The sequence below is a fragment of the Pseudophryne corroboree genome, chromosome 10 (assembly GCF_028390025.1).
Source record: "Pseudophryne corroboree isolate aPseCor3 chromosome 10, aPseCor3.hap2, whole genome shotgun sequence".
Classification (NCBI taxonomy): Eukaryota; Metazoa; Chordata; class Amphibia; order Anura; family Myobatrachidae; genus Pseudophryne; species Pseudophryne corroboree.
This window is the reverse complement of record NC_086453.1, coordinates 44,113,449-44,139,233: the sequence shown is the minus strand read 5'-3', so window position 1 is coordinate 44,139,233 and position 25,785 is coordinate 44,113,449. Positions and strand designations below refer to the sequence as shown.

The 25,785-nt window shown below is 45.3% G+C and overlaps 1 protein-coding gene across 1 annotated transcript in view; it reads right to left on the bottom strand.

The window, feature by feature from the left end:
• PPP2R1A (protein phosphatase 2 scaffold subunit Aalpha) overlaps positions 1-25,785 on the bottom strand; it is a 79,031-nt gene that overhangs the window by 26,683 nt on the left and 26,563 nt on the right. Inside the window, exons 8-11 of the mRNA XM_063942330.1 lie at positions 18,209-18,279; positions 13,953-14,087; positions 12,587-12,760; positions 7,058-7,118 (exon numbers count right to left, since the gene is read on the bottom strand). Coding sequence (XP_063798400.1) covers positions 7,058-7,118; positions 12,587-12,760; positions 13,953-14,087; positions 18,209-18,279 — 441 coding nt within the window. The remainder of the gene's footprint in view (positions 1-7,057; positions 7,119-12,586; positions 12,761-13,952; positions 14,088-18,208; positions 18,280-25,785) is intronic.

Sequence of the window (25,785 nt, the reverse complement as noted above, 5' to 3'; positions counted from 1 at the left end):
CTGCTCCCATCATTCTCCACCTACACACACAAACACGTAGACACAGCAAGCACTACGTTACACTGCACCAACCACTCCCACCATTCTCTACCTACACACACAGGTACTGACACAGCGAGCACTACGTTACACTGCACCAACCACTCCCACCATTCTCCATCTACACACACAGGCACAGCAAGCACTACATTACACTGCACCAACCACTCCCACCATTCTCCATCTACAACACACACACGTAGACACAGCAAGCACTACATTACACCGCACCAACTGCTCCCACCATTCTCCATCTACACACAGGTACTGACAGTAAGAACTACGTTACACTGCACCAACTGCTCCCATCATTCTCCACCTACACACACAAACACGTAGACACAGCAAGCACTACGTTACACTGCACCAACCACTCCCACCATTCTCTACCTACACACACAGGTACTGACACAGCAAGCACTACATTACACTGCACCAACCACTCCCACTATTCTCTACCTACACACACAGGTACTGACACAGCAAGCACTACATTACACTGCACCAACCACTCCCACCATTCTCTATCTACACACACACAGCGAGCACTACATTACACTGCACCAACCACTCCCACCATTCTCTATCTACACACACAGGTACTGACACAGCGAGCACTACATTACACTGCACCAACCACTCCCACCATTCTCTATCTACACACACACACACACACACACACACAGCAAGCACTACATTACACTGCACCAACCACTCCCACCATTCTCTATCTACACACACAGGTACTGACACAGCGAGCACTACATTACACTGCACCAACCACTCCCACCATACTCCATCTACACACACACACACACACACACACACACACACACACACACACAGCAAGCACTACGTTACACTGCACCAACCACTCCCACCATACTCCATACACACACACACACACACAGGTACAGTGAGCACTACATTACACTGTACCAACCGCTCAACATCCCTGACAAAGTCTTCAGCAATACCTCAGAGTACTAGAACTGGTGGAAGGTGCAATAATGACTGAGTAGGGTTAAGGAAGGACAGTAGGAATGATGTCTATTTACATGAAACATGCTTTAAATTGCATTATCTGCTGGTGGGCACTAAATGGTGATTATTTCCCTCCGCTGTGATAGAAAGCTGCTGTAGCCCACCAGAGAAAAGGGTTTTGTGAAACCAAATACTTATCACTCACTTTAAACGAGAAAATAAGAATTTACTTACCGATAATTCTATTTCTCGGAGTCCGTAGTGGATGCTGGGGTTCCTGAAAGGACCATGGGGAACAGCGGCTCCGCAGGAGACAGGGCACAAAAAAGTAAAGCTTTACTAGGTCAGGTGGTGTGCACTGGCTCCTCCCCCTATGACCCTCCTCCAGACTCCAGTTAGGTACTGTGCCCGGACGAGCATACACCATAAGGGAGGCATTTTGAATCCCGGGTAAGACTCATACCAGCCACACCAATCACACCGTACAACTCGTGATCTAAACCCAGTTAACAGTATGACAACAGAAAGGGCCTCTTAAAGATGGCTCCTTAACAATAACCCGAATTAGTTAACAATAACTATGTACAAGTATTGCAGATAATCCGCACTTGGGATGGGCGCCCAGCATCCACTACGGACTCCGAGAAATAGAATTATCGGTAAGTAAATTCTTATTTTCTCTATCGTCCTAAGTGGATGCTGGGGTTCCTGAAAGGACCATGGGGATTATACCAAAGCTCCCAAACGGGCGGGAGAGTGCGGATGACTCTGCAGCACCGAATGAGAGAACTCCAGGTCCTCCTTTGCCAGGGTATCAAATTTGTAAAATTTTACAAACGTGTTCTCCCCCGACCACGTAGCTGCTCGGCAGAGTTGTAATGCCGAGACCCCTCGGGCAGCCGCCCAAGATGAGCCCACCTTCCTTGTGGAGTGGGCTTTTACAGTTTTAGGCTGTGGCAGGCCTGCCACAGAATGTGCAAGTTGAATTGTGTTACAAATCCCACGAGCAATCGACTGCTTAGAAGCAGGTGCGCCCAACTTGTTGGGTGCATACAATATAAACAGCGAGTCAGATTTTCTGACTCCAGCCGTCCTTGCAATGTATATTTTTAAGGCTCTGACAACGTCCAACAACTTGGAGTCCTCCAAGTCGCTAGTGGCCGCAGGCACCACAATAGGTTGGTTCAGATGAAATGCTGATACCACTTTAGGGAGAAAATGCGGACGAGTCCGCAGTTCTGCCCTATCCGAATGGAAGATTAGATAAGGACTTTTATAAGATAAAGCCGCCAATTCAGATACTCTCCTGGCAGAGGCCAGGGCTAGTAACATAGTCACTTTCAATGTGAGATATTTCAAATCCACCTTTTTCAATGGTTCAAACCAATGGGATTTGAGGAAATCTAAAACTACATTTAGATCCCACGGTGCCACCGGAGGCACCACAGGAGGCTGTATATGCAGTACTCCCTTGACAAAAGTCTGGACCTCAGGGACAGAGGCCAATTCTTTTTGGAAGAATATTGACAGGGCCGAAATTTGAACCTTAATGGATCCCAATTTGAGACCCATAGATAATCCTGATTGCAGGAAATGTAGGAAACGACCCAGTTGGAATTCCTCCGTCGGAACCCTCCGATCCTCGCACCACGCTACATATTTTCGCCAAATGCGGTGATAATGTTTCACGGTGACTTCCTTCCGTGCCTTAATCAAGGTAGGAATGACTTCTTCTGGAATGCCTTTCCCTTTTAGGATCTGGCGTTCAACCGCCATGCCGTCAAACGCAGCCGCGGTAAGTCTTGAAAAAGACAGGGACCCTGCTGTAGCAGGTCCCTTCTCAGAGGTAGAGGCCACGGTTCGTCCGTGAGCATCTCTTGAAGTTCCGGATACCAAGTCCTTCTCGGCCCATCCGGAACCACTAGTATTGTTCTTACTCTTCTTTGCCGTATGATCTTCAATACCTTTGGTATGAGCGGCAGAGGAGGAAACACATACACTGACTGGTACACCCAAGGAGTTACCAGTGCGTCCACAGCTATTGCCTGTGGATCTCTTGACCTGGCGCAATATTTGTCCAGTTTCTTGTTGAGGCGAGACGCCATCATGTCTACAATTGGTCTTTCCCAACGGTCTATTAACATGTTGAAGACTTCTGGATGTAGACCCCACTCTCCCGGATGAAGATCGTGTCTGCTGAGGAAGTCTGCTTCCCAGTTGTCCACGCCCGGGATGAACACTGCTGACAGTGCTATCACGTGATTCTCCGCCCAGCGAAGAATCTTGGCAGCTTCTGCCATTGCACTCCTGCTTCTTGTGCCGCCCTGCCTGTTTACATGGGCGACCGCCGTGATGTTGTCCGACTGAATCAACACCGGCTTTCCTTGCAGGAGAAGTTCCGCCTGGCTTAGAGCATTGTAGATTGCTCTTAGTTCCAGAATGTTTATGTGAAGAGACTTTTCCAGACTCGTCCATACTCCCTGGAAGTTTCTTCCTTGTGTGACTGCTCCCCAGCCTCTCAGGCTGGCGTCCGTGGTCACCAGGATCCAATCCTGAATGCCGAATCTGCGGCCTTCTAATAGGTGAGCCTTCTGCAACCACCACAGAAGTGACACCCTTGTCTTTGGTGACAGGGTTATTCGCAGGTGCATCTGCAGATGCGACCCTGACCATTTGTCCAACAGATCCCTTTGGAATATTCTTGCATGGAATCTGCCGAATGGAATTGCTTCGTAAGAAGCCACCATTTTTCCCAGGACTCTTGTGCATTGATGTACTGACACTTTTCCTGGTTTTAGGAGGTTCCTGACCAGATCGGATAACTCCTTGGCTTTTTCCTCTGGAAGGAAAACCTTTTTCTGAACCGTGTCCAGAATCATTCCTAGGAACAGCAGACGAGTTGTCGGGATTAAATGGGATTTTGGAATATTCAGAATCCACCCGTGTTGTCTTAGCACCTCTTGAGATAGTGCTAAAGCTGTCTCCAGCTGTTCTCTGGACCTTGCCCTTATTAGGAGATCGTCCAAGTATGGGATAACTAATACGCCTTTTCTTCGAAGAAGAATCATCATCTCGGCCATTACCTTGGTAAAGACCCGAGGCGCCGTGGACAATCCGAACGGCAGCGTCTGAAACTGATAGTGACAGTTTTGAACAATGAACCTGAGGTACCCCTGGTGTGCGGGGTAAATCGGAACGTGTAGATACGCATCCTTGATGTCCAAGGATACCATAAAGTCCCCTTCTTCCAGGTTCGCTATCACTGCTCTGAGTGACTCCATCTTGAACTTGAACTTTTTTATGTAGAGGTTCAAGGACTTCAGATTTAGAATAGGCCTTACCGAGCCATCCGGCTTCGGTACCACAAATAGAGTGGAATAATACCCCTTTCCTTGTTGTAATAGGGGTACTTTGACTATCACCTGCTGAGCGTACAGCTTGTGAATGGCTTCCAACACCCTCTCCCTTTCGGAAGAGACGGTTGGTAAGGCAGACTTCAGGAAACGATGAGGAGGATCCGTCTCTAATTCCAACCTGTACCCCTGAGATATTATCTGCAGGATCCAGGGGTCTACCTGCGAGTGAGCCCACTGCGCGCTGTAATTTTTGAGACGGCCCCCCACTGTCCCCGAGTCCGCTTGAGAGGCCCCAGCGTCATGCTGAGGTTTTTGCAGGAGCCGGGGAGGGCTTCTGTTCCTGGGAAGGAGCTGCCTGTTGGTGTCTCTTCCCTCTTCCTCTGCCTCGTGGCAGGTACGACAAGCCCTTTGCTCTCTTATTTTTGTAGGAGCGAAAAGGCTGCGGTTGAAAGGTCGGTGCCTTTCTCTGTTGGGGAGTGACTTGAGGTAAAAAAGTGGATTTCCCGGCAGTAGCCGTGGCCACCAAGTCTGATAGACCAACTCCAAATAACTCCTCCCCTTTATACGGCAAAACCTCTATGTGACGTTTTGAATCCGCATCGCCTGTCCACTGTCGTGTCCATAAGGCTCTTCTGGCTGAAATGGACATAGCACTCACCCGAGATGCCAGTGTGCAAATATCCCTCTGTGCATCACGCATATAGATAAATGCATCCTTTATTTGTTCTAACGACAGTAAAACATTGTCCCTATCTAGGGTATCAATATTTTCAATCAGGGATTCTGACCAAACTACTCCAGCACTGCACATCCAGGCAGTTGCTATAGCTGGTCGTAGTATAACACCTGCATGTGTGTATATATTCTTTTGAATAACTTCCATCTTTCTATCTGATGGATCCTTAAGTGCGGCCGTCTCAGGAGAGGGTAACGCCACTTGTTTGGATAAGCGTGTGAGCGCCTTGTCCACCTTAGGGGGTGTTTCCCAGCGCGCCCTAACCTCTGGCGGGAAAGGGTATAATGCCAATAACTTTTTTGAAATTATCAACTTTTTATCAGGAGCAACCCACGCTTCATCACACACGTCATTTAATTCTTCTGATTCAGGAAAAACTGTTTGTAGTTTTTTCACACCATACATAATACCCTGTTTTACGGTATCTGTAGTATCAGCTAAATGTAACGTCTCCTTCATTGCCAAAATCATATAACGTGTGGCCCTACTGGAAAATACGTTTGAATTTCTACCGTCGTCACTGGAATCAGTGCCCGTGTCTGGGTCTGTGTCGACCGACTGAGGCAAAGGGCGTTTTACAGCCCCTGACGGTGTTTGAGGCGCCTGGACAGGCATTAATTGATTGTCCGGCCGCCTCATGTCCTCAACTGACTGTTTAAGGGAAGATAAACCATCACGTAATTCCACAAATAAAGGCATCCATTCTGGTGTCGACCCCCTGGGGGGTGACATCTGCATATTTGGCAATTGCTCCGCCTCCACACCAATATCGTCCTCATACATGTCGACACCACGTACCGACACACACCGCAAACTCACAGGGAATGCTCTAATGAAGACAGGACCCACTAGCCCTTTTGTGGAGACAGAGGGAGAGTCTGCCAGCACACACCACAAAGCGCTATATATACAAGGGATATCCTTATATTAAGTGCTCCCTTATAGCTGCTTTAATATATATATATATAGCCATTAATGTGCCCCCCCTCTCTGTTTTACCCTGTTTCTGTAGTGCAGTGCAGGGGAGAGACCTGGGAGCCATTCTGACCAGCGGAGCTGTGACAGAAAATGGCGCCGTGTGCTGAGGAGATAGGCCCCGCCCCTTTTTCGGCGGGTTCTTCTCCCGCTATTTTTCCAGTCAGGCAGGGGTTAAATATCTCCATATAGCCCCTATGGGCTATATGTGAGGTATTTTTAGCCTTGTATAAGGTTTATATTTGCCTCTCAGAGCGCCCCCCCCCAGCGCTCTGCACCCTCAGTGACTGCCCAGTGAAGTGTGCTGAGAGGAAAATGGCGCACAGCTGCAGTGCTGTGCGCTACCTTATGAAGACTGAGGAGTCTTCAGCCGCCGGTTTCCGGACCTCTTCACGCTTCAGCATCTGCAAGGGGGTCGGCGGCGCGGCTCCGGGACCGGACTCCACGGCTGGGCCTGTGTTCGATCCCTCTGGAGCTAATGGTGTCCAGTAGCCAAGCAGCAAATCCACTCTGCATGCAGGTGAGTTTACTACTTTCCCCCTAAGTCCCACGTTGCAGTGATCCTGTTGCCAGCAGGACTCACTGTAAAGAAAAAAACCTAAACTAAACTTTCTCTAAGCAGCTCTTTAGGAGAGCCACCTAGATTGCACCCTTCTCGTTCGGGCACAAAATCTAACTGGAGTCTGGAGGAGGGTCATAGGGGGAGGAGCCAGTGCACACCACCTGACCTAGTAAAGCTTTACTTTTTTGTGCCCTGTCTCCTGCGGAGCCGCTGTTCCCCATGGTCCTTTCAGGAACCCCAGCATCCACTTAGGACGATAGAGAAATGAAAATGATACAAGCATTGGATTGTTTATACACCCTGTGGCTACAAAGGATGGTGTCTTAGTAATGCGAGTGCCAGCCATATGAAAAGCATCAGGCGATGCCCTAAGGCATTGCTATATACATAAAAGACATTCCATACCATGATCCACCAGCCAGGCCATGCATAATGAGTTCAGCTTCTCATCGAAGAACTCTACACCCTGCACAGAAACAAAAATAAATCATTGCAGGAGCCAAGAGTCATCACTTCTCATTGTTACTGTGACGTATGCTTCCAGCAGATGTTACACATTCTAACCTAACCGCATTATTCATCCTGCACAAGAGCTCCCCCTTCTGGCAATAAAGTAGATCTGCTCATGTTGATTTAAGAAAAAAAATAAAAATAAAGTCTGCACAGAATTTTTTTCGTTGGCATAGCGGTCTCTGTCAGGGACTGTGGATTGCAAGACCCCAGCTCTGGCTGTACCGATACTTTGTTGGGCTGCTTTCTTGCATCCACACAAAGGGGGAGATTCAAATGTTTGAGAAGTCGGTTGGGTGTCTGTTTTTTCCCTATCTAATAGACAGGAAAATCAGTTCCCAAATGACTTTTCAAACATTTGAATCTCCCTCAAAATGTCACCTCATCACATAATCCCATCTAACTCCATGTACACTAACAAAACTTCTAAGTACTTCCTGTAAATGGTTAGCGTCACATCTTACGCATTCTAACCACAGTGATAATGCAGCCAATTGGAAACATTGGATACACAAACAAATAAATAAGAGGGCAAAAAAAAAAAAAAGGTGAAACATTTTATCCCTCATAAGCCATTGGATGAGCAAAAAAAATAAAATAAAATAAAAAAGGTTCAAGCAACAACTATTTACACACCACAGGGAACATGTTGATCCATCAACATTAAAAATGTAATGTGCACCTTACTGTGTAACGAGAACTCCCACTGTGTAAAACAGCCCTGTACCATCAATCTGCATGTTTGTGGACAAAACAGCACAGTCACCCCTAAAACGTGCAGCCTAGATATGGAGGCCCCCCTCATCTATGGAGAGGTTTCAGTTGTCTGCTCAGCCTCACTAATACTATCCACAGGGAATCAGTTATATAATGGGTGCACTTGTTCTCTTGGGTGGTATTCAGTATGCCAGCTGTTGGGATCCCAGTGCACAGTATATCGGCGCCAGAATCCTGACAACAGGCATACCGACACCTATTCACCCTCTTCAGGGTCCACGCTCCCCCCCCCCCCCCCCCAGAGGAAGAATAAATAGCGCACCACCGAACCTGCATCGTTGCGAGTGCAGCGAGCCAGCAAAGGGGCTCATTTGCGCTCGCCCTGCTGCCGGCATTCCAGTGCTCGGGATCCCGGCACCGGTAAGCTGGGCGCTGGGATCCCAAGGGCCGGAAAACTGGGCACCAGGGTCCCAAGTGCTGGCAAGTCATATCAAAACCGTTCCCTTGATAGTAAAACTTGTTCTAAAATCACTTTATTTAGTACATACTTAAAAAGGTATCTACACGGATACTTCACCTATTCTGTGCTTAGTGCATTGCTATTGTCACAAATATATTCAAATACCTTATAATAAGGTTATAGGAGTGTAGTGTAAAATATAGACGAGAGCAGTGAAAAAAAGTATGGAAAAGAAAAATTCTATGAACAAAGAAATATTAAAATTAGAAACTATCGCCTTTATTCTGTTATTAGTATTTTCTCAAATGTTTCTGGGATCTATAAAATTAACATTTGTATTTAATAATGTGGTGGGAAGAGTATCATTTCCTGACACATTAATACTGGATCACTGCATGATATACATTGCTTGATATACATCAGATGCATCAACTTTACATTCAGGCGTGTTATTCATATCACTGTGATAATGGTCAGATAGTTGTTAATATGATTCTATAATCAGCTGTCATATGAACCAGGTCTTAATGTAATCCTTTATTTGGATATTCTCTAATTAAGTCCTTGTGGAATAATGTATTGTCCCTTTAATGAAAGTTCCTAAATTCAGGTTCAGATTTATTTATATATTGGTGTAATTCACCAAACACCAAATGTTATATGTTCACTGACACACTTACTGTAGATTGCTAAAGAGTCCTTACTGTTCAACAAATGTAACACTATTTCCTTGACTCCGGCTTCAGGTGACTCGTACTAATACCCCTTTTCCACTAGCTCAAAAAACACGGGTAAATGCACGGGGGGCGCGCATTTACCCGTGTTTTTTGCAAGTGGAAAAGGGTAAACCCGGATCAAGCGACCCGTGAATCCTACCCGGCTATTTACCGGGGTAGGACACGGGAATGATCCGGGTAGGGTTGTTGTGTAAACGGGAGCCGTGTCGATGCGACACGGCTCCCATTTACACTGTATGGAAGGGCGGCGCTGGGAGATCATGTGATCTCCCTGCGCCGCCCCTGCCGCGTCACTAGAAGCGTCACCAACCCGGCATATGCCGGGTTGTGACTGCTGATGGGAAAGGGGCCGAGCACGGGTCGCAGCAGGGGGCAGCTCCCGTGTCAGGCTCCCGGCTGCGACCCGTGCTCGTAAGTGGAAAAGGGGTATAATTGTTACTGCAAGTTGAAAAACTTCTATTCATGCTACAAATGTAGCCGTTTCACACTTCCCAGCTGCCCTAATATGTGCACAGTTTTAATTACACAGTGCTATGTTAACTATTGATTCTAGAACAGCATTTAAAATATGGGTGTGGTATGGAAGGTAGATAGTAACTTGGTCGACAGCAACTAGGGTCGGCCACTATTGGTCGACAGCAACTAGGGCCGGCCACTATTGGTCGACAGCAACTAGGGCCGGCCACTATTGGTCGACAGCAACTAGGGCCGGCCACTATTGGTCGACAGCAACTAGGGCCGGCCACTATTGGTCGACAGCAACTAGGGCCGGCCACTATTGGTCGACAGCAACTAGGGTCGGCCACTATTGGTCGACAGGGTCTCTAGGTTGACATGAGTTTGTTTTTTTGGTGTCGTTTTCTTCGTAGAGTGACCGGGAACCCCAATTAGTGCACTGTGTCCCCTCGCATGGCTTCGGGCAGGTTACCGTTACAATCGTAGTCCACGTGGACCGTTAAGTATGAAAAGGTTCAAAAACAAAGAAAAGAAAAAAATCGTGAAAAAACCCATGTCGACCTTTTGACCTAGAAACCCTGTCGACCTAGTTACTGTCGACCAATAGTGGTTGACCTAGATAGTGTTGACCTAGATGTGCGATTCTAATACAGTAGTGCTTATTACTTATTGTGAGTATCCTGTTCGTTTTAGAATTTCCTATTGTAGTATCACTGCACCCCATTAATATGGTATTCCAGACAATTAGGGCATTGTTATCTAATTATGCTTTAGAAAACATGCATGTATGTAGTTACGGCTGCACAGCACGAATGTAATGGATTTGTCAAGCCAAGTACTTCAAGAACACTACAGCTTATATTTAAAATCACATATTACAGGTTGAGTATCCCGTATCCAAAATGTTTGGAACCAGGAGTATTTTGGATATCGGATTTTTCCGTATTTTGGAATAATTGCATACCATAATGAGAGATCCTGGCGATGGGACCTAAATCTAAGCAAAGAATGCATTTGTTTCATATACACGTTATACACACAGCCTGAAGGTCATTTAATACAATATTTTTAATAACTGTGTATTAAACCAAGTTTGTGTACATTGAACCATCAGAAAAACAAAGGTTTCACTACCTCGCTCAAAAAATTCTGTATTTCGGAATATTTGGATATGGGATACTCAACCTGTACCAGCCTTTAGAACAATAGGAATTAGTCTTGGATCACTCAAGAGTTGCAAAGAGCAGAAATATGCAGGAGCTGGATATGTAGGGGGGAACACAGGACAGCTTTCCGTTCAGTTGTGCTGCGCTATGCCCGACCCTGTAAATACTTGCGTCTCAGTAGGCTGGGGGCAGAGGGAAAGCACTAGCCACTGTTGCTATGTGGCTTGGCGCTGTGCTCAACCTCGTAACCCCTAGGGATTGCTCAGTAACCCTCGGTGTCTGGTTAGGACTGTCTAAATATTCTGCCTGGATCCCTGCTCCAAAGCAGCCTTGAAGTGACGACTGACTGCTGCCTTTGAGCACATATACCGCAGGTGTTCGTGGCTGTAGAAAACACTACTCTGTGCCTGCAATACAACGTGTCTGGTGTGAATTCAGTGTGGGTAAGAACAATACTGACTGTTCATCTATCACTCACACTTTTCCTTGGGATCAGCAATCACCAGGGGTTACAAGGTTGAGCATAGTGCCGCCAAGTCACATAGCAACAGTGGCTCCACCCCCAGCCGAGACTCAAGTATTTCCAACATGGGTCTTCAACCTGCGGCCCTCCAGCTGCTGTAGAATTACACCTCCCAGCAAGCCCTGCCTCAGTTTTAGCATACCTTAATAGCAAAATGGTGGCAGGGCATGCGTCGTTTCACAGCAAATGGATGGCCACAGGTTGAAGACCCATGATTTACAGGGTCAAGCATAGCGCAGCACGATTGAACTGTCCTGCGTTCCCCCCTACATATCCATCTCCTGCATATTGCATATTCCCACTCATTGCAACTCTTAAAAAAAGTGATCACCATTAGCAACGCACTACCTTGGAGCATCAGAACGCCACTAGTTAATATTACAGCACTTCAAAGCACTGACTCAGCCATTAGAAATATTAAAGTATACATTGGAGCAAAGTGATCACAGATGAACCTTCCTATTTTCAAGAATTTGATAATAACGTAATTGATGTTTTTATAGGGATATATTTTTATATGTTTTATTGATAGGATATGTACCTATGTATAGTGAATAAATTGAGTTTTCATGTACAGTAGAGGCAGATTTACAGTGATTGTTCTTTTACACCCCCTGGGTAAATTAAATCTACCATTTGAACTATAGGTGTGTATACTTACCTGATCGGGCGCTTGGTCAGCGAGTCCACCAACATCTCTGTCTGGTGTGTACCCAGCCTTAGAAACTACATTGGTGGCATCCTAAGTTTAGGGTAAGAGCAGTCAGATTGGGTTGGGCACAATGGTCTGGATGCAGACAGCGGTATCCTGACTGTTCCCAGTAAGTTCCGTCAGGATTCCGCTGTCTGTATTCTGACTGTCATGACGGCATCCAGTCACATTTTACGGCGGTAGTAAAACTTATTTTGTGTGTTACACAACACAGACCAGACAGAAGCTGCACTATAATATATAAGGTTGTAAATTGTTGTAATCTATTTCATTTCTTGCAGACAGTGCTATTCATCTAGACTGCGGAGTGCTGGACAAAATCTCTTATCCATATAATAATGGCTCTATAGTGTTCAGAGAACTATAAGAGGAGAGTATGATTACCCATAATTCCAGGTAACAGAACAATGACAGTAATTGCCAAACCTAAGAGGACCATGGTTCTCCAGCCTCTGCTCAGCTCTCCAGGATACCATGGATGGTTACTTAATCTGAATTAGCATCCTCTGTGTGCTATAATCAACACAAACAAAGAAACCAATCTCATCCGTGGCTCCCTGCGTCCATAAAACACTTGCGTCACGCAGTGAGTAAGAGCTCTTGACCATGAACAATGTTTTACAAAGTACTTGAAAGCTAATAGATGCACATACCAATTGGCCAGCCAGGAGAGGCATGTACTCGATGATCGCCAGACGCACACGCCACTTTGCATCCTCCGCCAGCTCCACAATGGCAGGCAGGAGCGACTGGGAGAGCTGCCGGATCCCGATGACCTCGTTCACGCAGTCCAGGTTGGAAATGATGTTCAGCCTTACCTCTGGGCACTGGAGAGAGAGAGAGCGATATCAGTGAGCAGCTGAGAAACTAATCTCATAATACGGCTTGGCCGAGAACATCAAGAGCTGTGTACAGCCCAATAAATGGCATTTTGTTTATAAAGCGACTGGCAACCAGGCTTCAACAAGAACTCATTAAATGCACTAGGCCAATTGAACATCTGGTGTTATTGTGCACCGGCCACTTATCAGACATCTATTAACCACTTCCTGGGCTTTCCCTGACATCAGACAGAATCGCCCACTGTGCGGCTGCTGGAAAATAATCTTCCAGCAGCTTGCACTCACAGAGGGACCTTCCAGGCCCTCTACTTTCTGGTTACCTCCCTCAGTGCCGTGCTGCCAATCACCGCTGATCGGTCGGGCATACCAGTGGCACCCCCCACCATGCAGCTGCCGGGGAAACATAAAAGATGCAACCCTTCCCTCGCGGATGCTCCTGTATAAAAACAAATGCTAATAGGCAGCGATACTGTAGAATTTTAACACAATATAAGCTCACAGAACTAATGGTGATAACAAATGTGCCAATGTGTATTTAGGTTTCCATGCACAAGTCTAATGCAAGACGTTCTATAATAACTAAACTGCAGAAACTAAAGCAAAGCGTACACATGGAGATTATAATGAGGTTAGATGCTCTTCCCATTTCACAGGGAAAGGTCGTCCTATATTTTACAGAATAGATTTGTAATTTTACTCTGGACAACAAATGTATTCTGAATTTTTAAAAAGTTAAATATTTGCGGATCTTCTAATATTTAGGGGGCAATTCAATTCAATGGTAAATTGCTGCCGACCGTCACCACAATATTTGGCACCCTGAATATTGCTAATGGAGCGATCCCTGGCTGTGAAGTCACAGCCTGGCACGCCATGCAGCATGCCACATTGGTGTAAGAGAAGCATGACTACATCTGTAGCTCTATGGGACGCAAGGACAAAAGCTGCTATGCTGATGGTCTCAATGTGTCGGTCTGGAACAGTACATCACAGCCATTGCATTTAATTGGATCGCCTGCTTAGTATTTTCCCTTTCGCAAAAGGCAGTGCATTATTTACTGGTTATACACATTCACAGATTTTATTTTCAAGCAACAAGCACCCCCTAGTGGCAGACAGAGGAAATGCTATTACCAGAATTTAAAGTCACTCTGAAATAGGATGAAGCTGTGCTTACCTCATCCTTCAGCTGGGCCAAGAACAGAGGAAGAAGATGCTCAATAGTATTGTCCTTCCCCAGGATAGGAGACAGACCCATAATGACAGAGGCCAGGGCAGATTTCACATGTTGGTTGGCATCTGAAACCAATTCCTGTTCCCGGAGGAAATGAAAACACAGAAATTAGCAGCAGTCAGACAAATAATAGAGTATCCTGCTTACTGGAACACGTACAGATGGTGTAATGGTTGGCATTACTGCCTCACAGCACTAAGGTCATGGGTTCGATTGCCACCTTGGCCCTGTGCGGAGTTTGTATATTCTTCCCGTACTTGCGTGGGTTTCCTCCCACAATATGAAAATATACTGGTAGGTTAATTGGCTCCTAATTAAATTAACCCTAGTGTGAATGTGCCTGTACATGTGATAGGGAATATAGATTATAAGCTCCACTGGGGCAGGGACTGATGTGAATGGGCAAATACAGTATTTTCTGTACAGCGCTGCGGAATGTGTGTGCGCTATATAAATAACTGGTAATAAATAAATGTACAGATGTGCCTCATACAGTATTGCTGCAATCGCAGCAGATATCCCTTCTCTGCACGTCAGGTCTCGTGCGACCACGCACAAATGTGCATCCTAATCGCAATGCGACAAAGCCGATTCACGAGACTGCATCGATTAACTTCATATGCAACACTTGTACAACTGTATGACAAAGTCTGTACACAAAGTGCTACGATGGCATGCTTTCACACCATCTATCCTTGTGCTTGTACATAGACTTAAACACAGATATACAAGTGTCGCATAACAAATTAATCCATGCAGTCTCGTGAGGCAGTCTCGTCACACTGCAATGCGATTGAGATGCACATTTGCACGCAATCTGCCGCAAGGCGTATTCAAGCTAGGTGTATAAGGACTCGCCTATACATAGTGCTACAAACCAAATGAATGGCTGCATTATCACGGGATCTCTACAGATATCGATGATCTCTACAGATATCTATGATCTCTACAGATATCTATGATCTCTACAGATATCTATGATCTCTACAGATATCTATGATCTCTACAGATATCTATGATCTCTACAGATATCTATGATCTCTACAGATATCTATGATCTCTACAGATATCTATGATCTCTACAGATATCTATGATCTCTACAGATATCTATGATCTCTACAGATATCTATGATCTCTACAGATATCTATGATCTCTACAGATATCTATGATCTCTACAGATATCTATGATCTCTACAGATATCTATGATCTCTACAGATATCTATGATCTCTACAGATATCTATGATCTCTACAGATATCTATGATCTCTACAGATATCTATGATCTCTACAGATATCTATGATCTCTACAGATATCTATGATCTCTACAGATATCTATGATCTCTACAGATATCTATGATCTCTACAGATATCTATGATCTCTACAGATATCTATGATCTCTACAGATATCTATGATCTCTACAGATATCTATGATCTCTACAGATATCTATGATCTCTACAGATATCTATGATCTCTACAGATATCTATGATCTCTACAGATATCTATGATCTCTACAGATATCTATGATCTCTACAGATATCTATGATCTCTACAGATATCTATGATCTCTACAGATATCTATGATCTCTACAGATATCTATGATCTCTACAGATATCTATGATCTCTACAGATATCTATGATCTCTACAGATATCTATGATCTCTACAGATATCTATGATCTCTACAGATATCTATGATCTCTACAGATATCTATGATCTCTACAGATATCTATGATCTCTACAGATATCTATGATCTCTACAGATATCTATGATCTCTACAGATATCTATGATCTCTACAGATATCTATGATCTCTACAGATATCTATGATCTCTACAGATATCTATGATCTCTACAGATATCTATGATCTCTACAGATATCTATGATCTCTACAGATATCTATGATCTCTACAGATATCTATGATCTCTACAGATATCTATGATCTCTACAGATATCTATGATCTCTACAGATATCTATGATCTCTACAGATATCTATGATCTCTACAGATATCTATGATCTCTACAGATATCTATGATCTCTACAGATATCTATGATCTCTACAGATATCTATGATCTCTACAGATATCTATGATCTCTACAGATATATTTACAGATATATTTACAGATAGATAGATATATCTCTATAGAGAGAGCTATATAGAGAGAGATACATACACACTTCTTTTTTTCATTATAATATAAAGTAGACCTGTTCTTGGTCATACAGGTTGAGTATCCCATATCCAAATATCCGAAATACGGAATATTCCGAAATACGGACTTTTTTGAGCGAGAGTGAGATAGTGAAACCTTTGTTTTCTGATGGCTCAATGTACACAAACTTGGTTTAATACACAGTTATTAAAAATATTGTATTAAATGACCTTCAGGCTGTGTGTATAAGGTGTATAAGAAACATAAATGAATTGTGTGAATAAAGACACACTTTGTTTAATGCACAAAGTTATAAAAAATATTGGCTAAAATGACCTTCAGGCTGTGTGTATAAGGTGTATATGTAACAAATGCATTCTGTGCTTAGATTTATGTCCCATCACCATGATATCTCATTATGGTATGCAATTATTCCAAAATACGGAAAAATCCCATATCCAAAATACCTCTGGTCCCAAGCATTTTGGATAAGGGATACTCAACCTGTATAGCTTTTTTTTTTAATTATTACTAATATGCCAGTAATGACTTGTATGATGTAGCCATGTGTTTCAGATTTAGCAGTCTTCTTCATTGCATAATAAGAACGCTAACTCAATGGCCTTCTACTAATTATAATAAATGGCACATTTACACAAGTTATGGCAATCAAAAGTTTAGAACTGAAATATTTGTTCAGTGCATTAACAAGAATAGTAGCAAAAAACAAACAAAAAAACAGTAAAAACTGAAAAATTAAGTAGAACTGAAAACATATCCTCCTTATGAGGTCTATTCAATTGATGTCGGATCCGACAGTTCAGTACTTAATTTGAGGCCAAACCCCACAGGGTTTGGCAGTTTTCGACAATGTCAATCCAACTTATTTTAAAGTCAGATTGAAATAGTCGAAAACGGGACTAAAACCTGTTGGATTTGGCCGCAAATCCAACAAAACAGGTGGATCTGCGGCTAATCTGCCGATACACGTTTTCCGTCAAGTTAGAAAAACGGCTGCCCAATTGAATAAGTCAGAAACTGGTGTCTTTCCGACTAGACGGCAGTTCCGACTTCAACTGAATACTGCCCTATGTATTTATTAAACACTGAGTGCCAAATACCAGCAAATACCTATGTAGTTATTAAACACCTGGCAAATACCAGCACTGCAAGGTATTCGCTAGCAAGAGTGGAGTCACAATTTTGTAGAGATTTAAATATTTCATTGCGTGGGTATACTGTAGAAAAAAAAAAAAAAAAACACATGAAACCTATATATTTACATTTACTGGAGTATTCTCTCATCCACATATTTCAATATGAATCCACTCACTAACTTTAAAATAAGGTGTGAAATAACAGTCTACTGTAATAATGAGAACAAAATAAATTGCATTACAAGTAGAGATGAGCGGATTCGGTTTTACTCGGTTCTCAAAACGTCATTTTATTGGCTCACGGATGTCACGTGTTTTGAATAGCCAATAAGATGCCGTTTTGAGAACCGAGTAAATCAGAGTAAAACCGAATCTGCTCATCTCTAATTACAAGGTTCATTGCATATTTCCCCAATGTTGCATTGAAGGGTTTTAATTGTTTGAACCCAAAAATACTTGGATGGACAAGTCTGTACAAATACAAAAAAAACAACTAGAACATTATTTGGCTACCAAGCGTACCAAAGAGCCAACACTCTAGTTATTTTATTATTAGCAGCGTGAACAAAGTGGTGTTTTAAGAAGTTTTATCAGAAAGCGATCTTCGGGAAAGTTTGTACTTCACACCTCCCGGCTTAAACACACTGCTGTCGAGTTTATACATATCCTTTGTAAATCCCATTTATGTATTATGTGCATTAGTTTCAGGGACGGGTGTGCATTGGTTTAGGTCATCAGAATTGGTCAACAACGCAAAATACAAAAAAGAAAAATAAGACTGAAGAACTGGAACAGACAACGCTTACTGGCTGTCCAGCAGAATCCTGATCAATCAATACATAAGCATAGGTTAAAGCCTTCATGCAGACAGACGTTACCTTCACACATGGCAGTATTTGGGTCATGATGACGTTTTCACGGCAATCAGCCGACAGATTCTCACAGAACTCTAGGACAGAAAACATCAGACTGGAGTCAGCCAGAGAGAAAACCTTACTCTGTAGAGAAGAGGCCCCAGTGTCCAACCGAGCAAAGGCAGCAGTGGTATTTGGGGATTGGAACAGCAGAAAGAAATCAAGCAAACAGATTTCATTAAATGCAATAGTCGGAATTTCCAATTTATATGGTGCTTTTTTGACACAACATCTGGAAATTCAGTGAGTTTGTGTAAGTGGCAGCATACCCAATAGGAAAAAATAAGATTTTAAACCTACCGGTAAATCTTTTTCTCCTAGTCCGTAGAGGATGCTGGGGACTCCGTAAGGACCATGGGGTATAGACAGGCTCCGCAGGAGACATGGGCACTATAAAGAACTTTAGTATGGGTGTGCACTGGCTCCTCCCTCTATGCCCCTCCTCCAGACCTCAGTTAGAGAAACTGTGCCCAGAGGAGACGGACAGTACGAAGAAAGGATTTATGTTGATCCAAGGGCAACATTCATACCAGCCCACACCGTATAACCTGGAATATACGAACCAGTCAACAGTATGAACTAAAAACAGCATCAGCCAACGACTGATCGTAACTGTAACATTACCCTTAATAAAGCAATAACTATATACAAGTCATGCAGAAAAATGTCCGCACTGGGACGGGCGCCCAGCATCCTCTACGGACTAGGAGAAAAAGATTTACCGGTAGGTTTAAAAACGTATTTTCTCTTACGTCCTAGAGGATGCTGGGGACTCCGTAAGGACCATGGGGATTATACCAAAGCTCCAGATCGGGCGGGAGAGTGCGGATGACTCTGCAACACCGACTGAGCAAATAGGAGGTCCTCATCAGCCAGGGTATCAAACTTATAGAATTTAGCAAAAGTGTTTGAACCCGACCAAGTAGCTGCTCGGCAAAGTTGTAATGCCGAGACCCCTCGGGCAGCCGCCCAAGAAGAGCCCACTTTCCTTGTGGAATGGGCTTTCACTGATTTCGGCTGCGGCAATCCCGCAGTAGAATGAGCCTGCTAAATCGTGTTACAGATCCAGCGAGCAACAGTCTGCTTAGAAGCAGGAGCACCAACCTTGTTGGCTGCATACAGGACAAACAGCGCCTCTGTTTTCCTAACCCGACCCGTTCTGGCTACATATATTTTCAAAGCCCTGACTACATCCAGGGACTTGGAATCCTCCAATTCACCCGTAGCCACAGGCACCACAATAGGTTGGTTCATGTGAAAGGACGAAACCACCTTAGGTAGAAATTGAATTCCGCTCTATCCACATGGAAAATCAGATAGGGGCTCTTGTAAGACAAAGCCGCCAATTCGGACACCCACCTTGCAGATGCCAGGGCCAATAACATGACCACTTTCCAAGTGAGAAATTTCAATTCAACTGTTTGAAGAGGCTCAAACCAGTGCGATTTAAGGAACTGTAACACCACGTTAAGGTCCCATGGTGCCACTGGGGGCACAAAAGGAGGCTGGATATGTAGCACTCCCTTTACAAAGTTTTGGACTTCTGGGAGAGAAGCCAATTCCTTCTGGAAGAATATAGACAGGGCCGAAATCTGTACCTTAATGGAGGCCCATATCCACTTAATGGAGGCCTTAATGTACCTTAATGGAGGCCCATATCCACTCCTGTCTGTAGAAAGTGGAGAAAACGGCCCAAGTGGAAACCTTCCGTAGGAGCATTCTTGGTTTCACACCAAGATACATAATTTCTCCAGATACGGTGATAATGTTTCGCCGTCACTTCCTTCCTAGCGTTTATCAGAGTAGGGATGACTTCTTCCGGAATACCCTTCTCCGCTAGGATTCGGTGTTCAACCGCCATGCCGTCAAACGTAATCGCGGTAAGTCTTGGAACACGCAGGGCCCCTGCTGCAACAGGTCCTCCCTGAAGGAAGAGGCCACGGATCTTCTGTGATTATTTCCTGAAGATCTGAATACCAGGCCCTTCGAGGCCAATCTGGAACAATGAGTATTGTCTGTACTCTCTTCCGTCTTATGATTCTCAATATTTTTGAGATGAGAGGAAGAGGAGGAAACATAGACCGACTGAAACACCCATGGTGTCACCAGGGCGTCCACCGCTACAGCCCGAGGGGCCCTTGACCTGGCGCAATACCTCCGAAGCTTCTTGTTGAGGCGTGATGCCATCATGTCTATTTGAGGAAGCTCCCAAAGACTTGTTATCTCTGCAAAGACTTCTTGATGAAGTCCCCACTCTCCTGGATGGAGATCGTGTCTGCTGAGGAAGTCTGCTTCCCAGTTGTCCACTCCCGGAATGAATATCGCTGACCGAGCGCTTACGTGATTTTCTGCCCATCGCAGAATCCTGGTGGCTTCCGCCATTGCCACTCTGCTCCTTGTACCGCCTTGGCGGTTTACATGAGCCACTGTTGTGACGTTGTCTGATTGAATCAGAACTGGTAGGTTGTGAAGAAGATTCTCCGCTTGTCTTAGGCCGTTGTATATGGCCCTTAATTCCAGTATGTTGATGTGTAGACAAGCCTCCTGGCTTGACCACTTTCCCTGAAAATTCCTTCCTTGTGTGACTGCTCCCCATCCACAGAGGCTCACGTCCGTGGTCACCAGGACCCAGTCCTGAATGCCGAACCTGCGACCTTCTAGAAGATGAGCACTCTGCAGCCACCACAGGAGAGATACCCTGGCCCTGGGAGACAGGGTTATCTTCTGATGTACTTTAAGATGAGACCCGGACCACTTGTCCAGAAGGTCCCACTGAAACGTCCTCGCATGAAACCTGCCGAAGGGGATGGCCTCGTAGGTCGCCACCATTTTCCCCAGTACTCGAGTGCATTGATGGACTGACACTCTTGGTTTTTAACAGGTCTCAGACCATGTTCTGGAGTTCCTGGGCTTTTTCCATCGGGAGAAAAAATAAGATTTTACTTACCGATAAATCTATTTCTCGTAGTCCGTAGTGGATGCTGGGGACTCCGTCAGGACCATGGGGATATAGCGGCTCCGCAGGAGACAGGGCACAATAATAAAAGCTTTAGGATCAGGTGGTGTGCACTGGCTCCTCCCCCTATGACCCTCCTCCAAGCCTCAGTTAGGATACTGTGCCCGGACGAGCGTGCATAATAAGGAAGGATATTGAATCCCGGGTAAGACTCATACCAGCCACACCAATCACACCGTACAACCTGTGATCTGAACCCAGTTAACAGTATGATAACAACGAAGGAGCCTCTGAAAAGATGGCTCACAACAAGAATAACCCGATTTTTGTAACAATAACTATGTACAAGTATTGCAGACAATCCGCACTTGGGATGGGCGCCCAGCATCCACTACGGACTACGAGAAATAGATTTATCGTTAAGTAAAATCTTATTTTCTCTGACGTCCTAGTGGATGCTGGGGACTCCGTCAGGACCATGGGGATTATACCAAAGCTCCCAAACGGGCGGGAGAGTGCCGATGACCCTGCAGCACCGAATGAGAGAACTCCATGTCCTCCTCAGCCAGGGTATCAAATTTGTAGAATTTAGCAAACGTGTTTTCCCCTGACCAAGTAACTGCTCGGCAAAGTTGTAAAGCCGAGACCCCTCGGGCAGTCGCCCAAGATGAGCCCCCTTCCTTTTGGAATGGGCTTTTACCGATTTTGGCTGTGGCAGGCCTGCCACAGAATGTGTAAACTGAATTGTATTACAAATCCAGCGAGCAATCGTCTGCTTAGAAGCAGGAGCACCCATCTTGTTGGGTGCATACAGGCTAAACAGCGAGTCAGATTTTCTGACTCCAGCCTTCCTGGAAACATTTTTCAGGGCCCTGACAACGTCAAGTAACTTGGAGTCCTCCAAGTCCCTAGTACCCGCAGGTACCACAATAGGTTGGTTCATGTGAAAAACAGAAAACACCTTAAGGAGAAATTGAGGACGAGTCCTCAATTCTGCCCTGTCAGAATGAAAAATTAAGTAAGGGCTTTATATATGATAAAGCCGCCAATTCTGACACACGCCTGGCTGAAGCCAGGGCTAATAGCATCGTCACCTTCCATGTGAGATATTTTAAGTCCACAGTGGTGAGTGGTTCAAACCAATGTGACTTTAGGAAACTCAAAACATTGAGATCCCAAGGTGCCACTGGGGCACAAAAGGAGGCTGTATATGCAGTACCCCTTTTACAAACATCTGAACGTCAGGCACTAAAGCCAGTTCTTTCTGGAAGAAATTCGACAGGGCCGAAATTTGAACCTTAATGGACCCTAATTTTAGGCCCATAGACAGCCCTGTTTTCAGGAAATGTAGGAAACGACCCAGTTGGAATTCCTCTGTAGGGGCCTTCTTGGCCTCACACCACGCAACATATCTTCGCCAAATGCGGTGAAAATGTTTTGCGGTTACATCCTTCCTGTCTTCGACCAGGGTAGGGATGACTTCATCTGGAATGCCCTTTCAGGATCCGGCGTTCAACCGCCATGCCGTCAAACGCGGCCGCGGTAAGTCTTGGAACAGACAAGGCCCCTGCTGGAGCAGGTCCTTTCTTAAAGGTAGAGGCCACGGGTCTTCCGTGAACATCTCTTGAAGTTTCGGGTACCAAGTCCTTCTTGGCCAATCCGGAACCACGAGTATCATTCTTACTCATCTCCCTCCTATGATTCTCAGTACTTTTTGTATGAGAGGCATAGGAGGGAACACATACTCTGACTGGTACATCCACAGTGTTACCAGAGCGTCCACCGCTATTGCCTGAGGGTCCCTTGACCTGGCGCAATATCTAGTTTTTTGTTCAGGCGGGACGCCATCATGTCCACCTTTGGTTTTTCACAACGGTTTACAATCATGTGGAAGACTTCCCGATGAAGTCCCCACTCTCCCGGGTGGAGGTCATGCCTGCTGAGGAAGTCTGCTTCCCAGTTTTCCACTCCCGGAATGAACACTGCTGAGAGTGTTATCACATGATTTTTCGCCCAGCGAAGAATCCTTGCAGTTTCTGCCATTTCCCTCCTGCTTCTTGTGCCGCCCTGTCTGTTTACGTGGGCGACTGCCGTGATGTTGTCCCACTGGATCAATACCGGCTGACCTTGAAGCAGAGGTCTTGCTAAGCTTAGAGCATTGTAAATTGCCCTTAGCTCCAGTATATTTATGTGGAGAGAAGTCTCCAGACTATCACACTCTCTGGAAATTTTTTCCTTGTGTGACTGCTCCCCAGCCACTCAGGCTGGCATCCGTGGTCACCAGGACCCAGTCCTGAATGCCGAATCTGCGGCCCTTTCATAGATGAGCACTCTGCAGCCACCGCAGAAGAAACACCCTTGTCCTTGGAGACAGGGTTATCCGCTGATGCATCTGAAGATGCGATCCGGACCATTTTTCCAGCAGATCCCACGTAAAGGTTCTTGCGTGAAATCTACCGAATGGGATCGCTTTGTAAGAAACCACCATTTTTCACAGGATCCTTGTGCAATGATGCACTGATACTTTTCCTGGTTTTAGGAGGTTCCTGACTAGCTCGGATAACTCCCTGGCTTTCTTCTCCGGGAGAAAACATCCTTTTCTGGACTGTGACCAGAATCATCCCTAGGAACAGTAGACGTGTCGTCGGAAAAAAATGCGATTTTGGAATATTTAGAATCCACTCGTGCTGTCGTAGAACTACTTAAGATAGTGCTACTCCGACCTCCAACTGTTCTCTGGACCTTGCCCTTATCAGGAAAGCGTCCATATTTCTTTTAAGAAGAATCATCATTTCGGCCATTACCTTGGTAAAGACCCGGGGTGCCGTGGACAATCCAAACGGCAGCGTCTGAACTGATAGTGACAGTTCTGTACCACGAACCTGAGGTACCCTTGGTGAGAAGGGCAAATTTGGACATGTAGGTAAGCGTCCCTGATATCCAGTGACACCATATCGTCCCCTTCTTCCTGGTTCGCTATCACTGCTCTGAGTGACTCCATCTTGATTTGAACGCTTGTATGTAAGTGTTCAAATATTTCAGATCTCACCTAGCCGTCTGGCTTCAGTACCACAATATAGTGTGGAATAATACCCCTTCCCTTGTTGTAGAAGGGGTACTTTGATTATCACCTGCTGGGAATACAGCCTGTGAATTGTTCCCAATACTGCCTCCCTGTCGGAGGGAGACGTTGGTAAAGCAGACTTCAGGAACTTGTGAGGGGGAGACGTCTCGAATTTCCAATGTACACCTGGGATACTACGTGTAGGATCCAGGAGTCCACTTGTGAGTGAGCCCACTGCGTGCTGAAACTCTTGAGATGACCCCCTACCGCACCTGAGTCCGCTTGTACGGCCCCAGCGTCATGCTGCGGACTTGGCAGAAGCTGTGGAGGGCTTCTGTTCCTGGTGATGGGCTGCCTGCTGCAGTCTTCTTCCCTTTCCTCTACCCCTGGGCAGATATGACTGGCCCTTTTGCCCGCCTGCCCTTATGGGGACGAAAGGACTGAGACTGAAAAGAGTGTGTCCTTTTCTGCTGAGATGTGACTTGGGGTAACAAAAGGTGGATTTTTTAGCTGTTGCCATGGCCACCAGGTCCGATGGACCGCCCCTTTATACGGCAATACTTCCATGTGCCGTCTGGAATCTGCATCACCTGACCACTGTCGTCTGGCAGATATGGACATCACATTTACTCTTGATGCCAGAATGCAAATATCCCTCTGCGCATCTCGCATATATAGAAATGCATCCTTAAAATGCTCTATAGTCAATAAAATCTTGTCCCTGTCAAGGGTATCAATATTTTCAGTCAGGAAAATCCGACCAAGCCCCCTCAGCGCTGCACATCCAGGCTGAGGCGATTGCTGGTCGTAGTATAACACCAGTATATGTGTATATACTTTTAGGATATTTTTCAGCTTCCTATCAGCTGGCTCCTTGAGGGCTGCCGTATCTGGAGACGGTAACGCCACTTGTTTTTATAAGCGTGTGAGCGCCTTATTCACCCTAAGGTGTGTTTCCCAACTCGCCCTAACTTCTGGCGGGAAAGGGTATACCGCCAATAATTTTCTATCGGAGGAAACCCACGTATCATCACACACTTCATTTAATTTATCGGATTCAGGAAAAACTACAAGTAGTTTATTCACACCCTACATAATACCCTTATTTGTGGTACTTGTAGTATCAGAAATATGTAACACCTCCTTCATTGCCCTTAACATGAAACGTGTGGCCCTAAAGGAAAATACGTTTGTTTCTTCACCGTCGACACTGGAGTCAGTGTCCGTGTCTGTGTCGACCGACTGAGGTAAATGGGCGTTTTTACAAGCCCCTGACGGTGTCTGAGACGCCTGGACAGGTACTAATTTGTTTGCCGGCCGTCTCATGTCGTCAACCGACCTTGCAGCGAGTTGACATTATCACGTAATTCCTAAATAAGCCATCCATTCCAGTGTCGACTCCCTAGAGAGTGACATCACCAATACAGGCAATTTGCTCCGCCTCCTCACCAACATCGTCCTCCTACATGTCGACACACACGTACCGACACACAGCACACACACAGGGAATGCTCTGACAGA